Source organism: Impatiens glandulifera, chromosome 4 (assembly GCF_907164915.1).
Source record: "Impatiens glandulifera chromosome 4, dImpGla2.1, whole genome shotgun sequence".
In the NCBI taxonomy this organism is placed as follows: domain Eukaryota; kingdom Viridiplantae; phylum Streptophyta; class Magnoliopsida; order Ericales; family Balsaminaceae; genus Impatiens; species Impatiens glandulifera.
The window spans coordinates 38038287-38043604 of record NC_061865.1 but is presented as its reverse complement, the minus strand read 5'-3'; the positions used below and the strand labels follow the sequence as shown (position 1 = coordinate 38043604).

The 5318-nt window shown below is 32.2% G+C and overlaps 1 protein-coding gene across 3 annotated transcripts; it reads left to right on the top strand.

The window, feature by feature from the left end:
- The first annotated feature begins 537 nt into the window (after positions 1-537).
- Positions 538-3483, top strand: LOC124937101 (villin-4-like). Of its 3 annotated transcripts, none has more exons than XM_047477614.1 (9): positions 538-666; positions 1160-1232; positions 1539-1638; positions 1715-1783; positions 1869-2105; positions 2188-2365; positions 2442-2571; positions 2965-3127; positions 3205-3483. In XM_047477614.1, exons 2-9 carry the CDS (start codon positions 1177-1179, stop codon positions 3340-3342), a joined length of 1071 nt encoding a protein of 356 aa, XP_047333570.1. In that variant the 5' UTR covers positions 538-666; positions 1160-1176; the 3' UTR covers positions 3343-3483. The 3 variants fall into 3 exon arrangements, with proteins under 3 accessions (XP_047333570.1, XP_047333569.1, XP_047333571.1); XM_047477613.1 differs by having other exon boundaries at positions 560-751; XM_047477615.1 differs by lacking the exon at positions 538-666 and adding an exon at positions 798-815.
- Positions 3484-5318: the final 1835 nt, after the last annotated feature.

The following is a 5318-nucleotide window of genomic DNA, read 5'->3' as shown; positions in this document are numbered from 1 at the left end:
TATTATATTATTTCCTGGCGTTAACAGGCGTTGCCGTTAACGGCGTCTGGTGTGAACCCGGAATGAAACCCGGATTCCGGATCTCCCTTCATCCGTCTCCTACCCAGATTGATTTATTATTATAATAATAATGCTGCAATCTGATTGGTCCGCAACAGGGGAACACAAGAATCGATAGCAGAAGATCTGATCTGGTTCCACCTTCGCTCTCTCGGTCATTCCTCTTATAAATATATAAATTATTTTATTTTATTATTTATATTTAAAGTAAAAAAAAAATCAATTTTCGTGTGCAGTGCATCGGTATTGATAGATTCCGGAGAAGAAATACTAATGAGATTATTCGAACCGTCAAACTCCATTGCCAAGCCATATTAGAAGACCAGTGAAGGAAGTCTCAAGTTATGATCTCGATGTGTTAGTTCACGTTCTAACATGTTTTGCCGACATTGACTTTTGATGTACCTATCTTAATTTCATTTCTTGAATTCTTTGTTTGCCATTCTTGAATTTTATAAATAATAAAAAAAAACACACAATAATGACACCCACCCACTATTCTCTCTCTCTCTTTCATCCGGTAAAGCTGGATCATCAACACATCACCCAGCCACAGGAATTCCCTATCAACTTTCTTCTCTCTCCCTTAAACTGCTGAAATTGATCGTAGGCTATAGTTTTCTTAATCTATTTCGAAAATAAATTCCTCTTTGGTCTGCAGTTTGTGTTGAAGATCGAGCTTAAAAAAAAGGTCATTACTTTGAATTTGTTGATAATTTTCTAAACAACTTTGGATTTGATTCCTCCCATCATAGATGATTTTCACTTTCATGATATTTCGAATCCTTGTTATATTGTTATGTTATTGGTTTATTTCACGATTCTCCCTGTTCTTCATGACAGACTCTGCAAGCTATAATGTTTCTGTATATGTTCAAATTTGATTATCCGTTCTTCTTCAACATAAAGGAAAATACTTGTCAAAATTCATTTTCTACAATTCCATTTCTGTATATTATGTGAAAAGCTTTCTTTTTTTTCTTTCTCTCTTTCTCTAGTTGAATATTTTGATATAGCTTTCTTTCCATGTTCATTAATCAAGTTTCTGGTGGTGTTGGATTCATTCTTCAATCAGTTTGCATTTATTTGAATCAAACAGATCAAGGTAGAAATTCTATGGCTGATTCTGTGGGAGATGTTGATCCTGCTTTTGAAGGAGCTGGACAAAAAGCGTATCCTCTTTCAAATTGCTATTATAGTATTGTAAGATTTTGTTTGCATCATGTTGATTGGGAGTAGTTTGAGAAGGATCCGTGTTTTCCTTTTGGTGAATGTTAATATGTTTAGTTTGAGATCTGATATTTGATTTTCATTCAAAGTACTAGAATGTGACAATAATAGATAGTTTGATGGGATTGCTACAAGGGCAGACAATTGACATGATTTTGTTTCATAACACTACTATTTGTGTTGTTAAATGATTTCCTTTTTATGCCAAAACATATCATTTTTCATTTGTCTCCTTGACATTTTGATGGTGGGATTGAAATATGGCGAATTGAGAAATTTTGTCCTGTCCTTGTTCCAAAGTCCTCCCATGGTAGATTCTATACAGGAGACTCTTATATAATTTTGAAGGTATATTTTCATTTACACTAAATTCACACGAAAGAGATGAAACCGTGTTTATCATTGTCTTACTTCCACATTCCAGACAACCGCGCTAAAAAGTGGCGCTTTGCGTCAAGATATTCATTTTTGGCTCGGTAAAGATACAAGTCAGGTAAAATCTTTAATGATTTTTTAAGAATGATATTGAACTACATTTCTTTCTAACCATTGGTAAAACACTTTTTCTACCAAATAAGGATGAAGCTGGTGCAGCAGCTGTGAAGACTGTTGAACTGGATGCTGCTCTTAGTGGGAGTGCTGTTCAGTATCGTGAAGTACAAGGCTATGAAAGTGAGAAATTTCTCTCTTATTTTAAACCATGTATAATTCCTCAAGAAGGCGGTGTTTCCACTGGGTTTAAGCATGCTGAGGCAGAAAAACATAAAACACGCTTATATGTCTGTAAAGGAAAACGTATTGTTCAAGTAAAAGAGGTATAAATAATGTCCCTGCAATCATTTTGGAATTCTTTTAGTATAACAATCATGAAATAACACATATTGGTTGTTCCTGCAGGTTCCTTTTGCCCTATCCTCTCTAAGCGAGGATGACATCTTTATTCTGGATACTGAGTCTAAAATTTTCCAGTTCAATGGTGCTAACTCTTCTATACAGGAGAGGGGAAAATCATTAGAAGTTGTGCAGTATATTAAAGATACATATCATGATGGAAAATGTGATATAGCCACTATTGGTAAGTATTTGAGCAACTTGGGTATGATCATGAATTCATGATCAGAATCTATATTTTACCATTTATGCCTGTTCAGAGGGTGGAGAATCGGCTGATGCTGAAAGTGGTGAATTCTGGGACTTTTTTGGTGGCTTTGCTCCACTCCCTGAAAAAACATCGACTGATGACAACAGCTCGAATGATGTTTTTCCTACAAAGCTATACAGGTAGTTTTCATTTCCATATGGCCCCATTTGAGAACACCTAAATCCTTGTAAATGTATCTGGTTGAGAGTAGTTAGAGACAAATTGAGAAAGGTATTGGTTGTTTTTCATCAGAACAAAAGTTAAGTACATGGTAATTCAAGAGGTAAGAGTCTTGATTTATGAGGTTAAGGTCAGGGAAAATTCATCATCTCAAGATTATATATATTAAAAGAATTTTCAAATGGGGCGGAAGTGTTTGTTTATAATTTGAGAACAGAGAACATAATTTTGACTTGTTAAATTGGAAGAACTTGTTGAAGAATGAAGAATTACAATTTGGTGTGCTTTCCTCCCATTTACATTGTTTCAATGACGACTAATTGGGATTTCTAATGTTTGGCTGATGTTTCCAGTGTAGAGAAGGGGCAGTCACAGCCAGTTGAGGTAGATTCTTTGAGCAAAGAGTTGCTAGACACAAATGGATGTTTTCTTCTAGATTGTGGGATAGAATTCTTTGTATGGATGGGAAAAAATACTTCAATTGCTGAAAGAAAAAGTGCTAGTGGAGCTGCAGAGGTAAAGTTTTGTTGCATATCATTCTAAAAATATCCTTATTTTCTAGAAGAAAAATATTTTATTTTGTTGTCCAACAGGAGCTAATCCGAGGTCTTAATCGTCCAAAATCTCAAACAATTCGTGTCATGGAGGGGTCTGAGACAGTTATGTTTAAGTCAAAGTTTGATTCATGGCCTCAGTCTGCTGAAACAGATGAGGATGAAGATGACGAATGAGTGTGCCATATTCTTATCCATTTCCCTGTAATGTTTTTAATTCTGGATTGCCCTTGTGTTTTCAACTCCGAATTCTGCTTTGGAGCTTTATGTACTTGGATGTGTGATGTCGAAGTGGATTATGGGTTTTAAAATGTTGTGTATTTTATCAGGTTATTTAAGGGATTGTGCTTGGAGAAGAAATGTTCCTGACCCCTTTTAGGTTTTGGTGAATTATCTGACTTAGCCTAATTTGGGGACTTTTTCCGAGGCTCGTCGGGTGAGGACTTCAGGACTCGCTAGGGGGTGTTCTTTTTCTTCTTCGGAGTTTGCTTTGCTCCATTTTATTTTTTGTTATGGATTGTGCTTTGTTTGTTGTTGTTTTGCTTTCACTTGGTTAAACTCCATCTTTTGTTTTTGTTGTTGATTTCATGCAAAATTGTTTAAATTGCCCTTTGGTTTTTGCAATGGCTTTTTGCTTTATCCTAGTCAAGTTTGTTGGGTTACATAACCTACAAATTAGTTTAAAATTTATATTTTTGATTACGGGTGAGGAAATGGTTAAATTTTAACCATATTACTTAATTTATATTTAACTCAAATTAAATTTATTTAACTTATAACTTAATTCATATTATTCATTAATATGGGTTGACTATGAGTTAAGTGATGTATGAATTGGATAATTGAAATTAATTTTTTATATATTTTTTTTTAAATGTATAACATGTTTTTGACTTGTTTAACATTTTTTTACTCGTCAATACATTTGTGTTTTGACTAACACATTTTAATTAGTTTAATAAATATTTGAACTCTTATATTTTGTTTAACACGTTTGTAACATGTTTAACACATTTATTATGTTTTTAACTTGTTTAACAAATATTTGACTTATTTAACTTATTTTTTAGCCGTGTTTAACATGTCTTGACTCGTGTAAGATAGTTTAAATCATTTAATAAAATTTTGCACCGCTAATACATTTTTTTGTTTAATATATTTATTACTTAGTTAATGATTTTAACTTAATTACATTTTACTTTCTAAACACTTTTTAACCTTAAAGTTAAATATATAAATTAAAAAATAATTTTACATTATAAATTAGAGAAAATAAGAAAATAAATATGAGAGAGGTGAGAAAAGATGCTTGTGCTAAAAGAATGGTTACAAAATGGGATGAGGATGAGATATTTGGTAGATGATGGAGGAACTTACCTGTTGATGAAATTTCTAATTAAAGTTATTTATTTTGGGTTATTTTATTTTTCGAACATATTTTTATATATTTTATGTTAATTCAATTATATAAATGTAAATTTTGAAAATTAAATAAAAGATAATTATTTTGTAATATTTTCCACTATATGTAATTCATATAATTTTATTTGATAAGGAAGGTATCTAATTTCATTTCACTATAAAACATTTTAAAATATGCGGTCCGATCGGTGGTCCGACCGCGAAACGGTTTAGTGGACGGTCCGTTAACTTCAATACGATAATTTTTCAAATCGGTTAAAATCCGGTCCGACCGGACGGTTCTACCGAAAAACCGGACCAGAAATTTTCGGTTCAAAAGGTACATAGTGATTATGTAATATTCTTATCTTTTTTTTTCTTCTTCTTTTTTCGTTGTTCCAATTCTTGTGAACCGCAAGCGAAGGTTTTGGCTGTATTTCACTGAAAATGAATCCATTATAGAGAGAAAATCAGATCTGCGAGAATAGAGAGAAAAAGATAAAGTCTTTCGGTGAGAAAAACATGAAAGCGAATGAAGTTTTTAGTCAATGGCTATCATTTCAAGAGTCCCACCTCATTCCTCTTCCTCACCTATCAACTGCATATTATCATATTCTTATATTATTTTGATTTTTGATATTTTAAATTATGAATATTTGATGTAATATTAATTTAATAAACAAAATATTTAATTTAATTAGTATTTAATATTTATTTGATTATTTTTATATATACAAGTGATTTTATATACC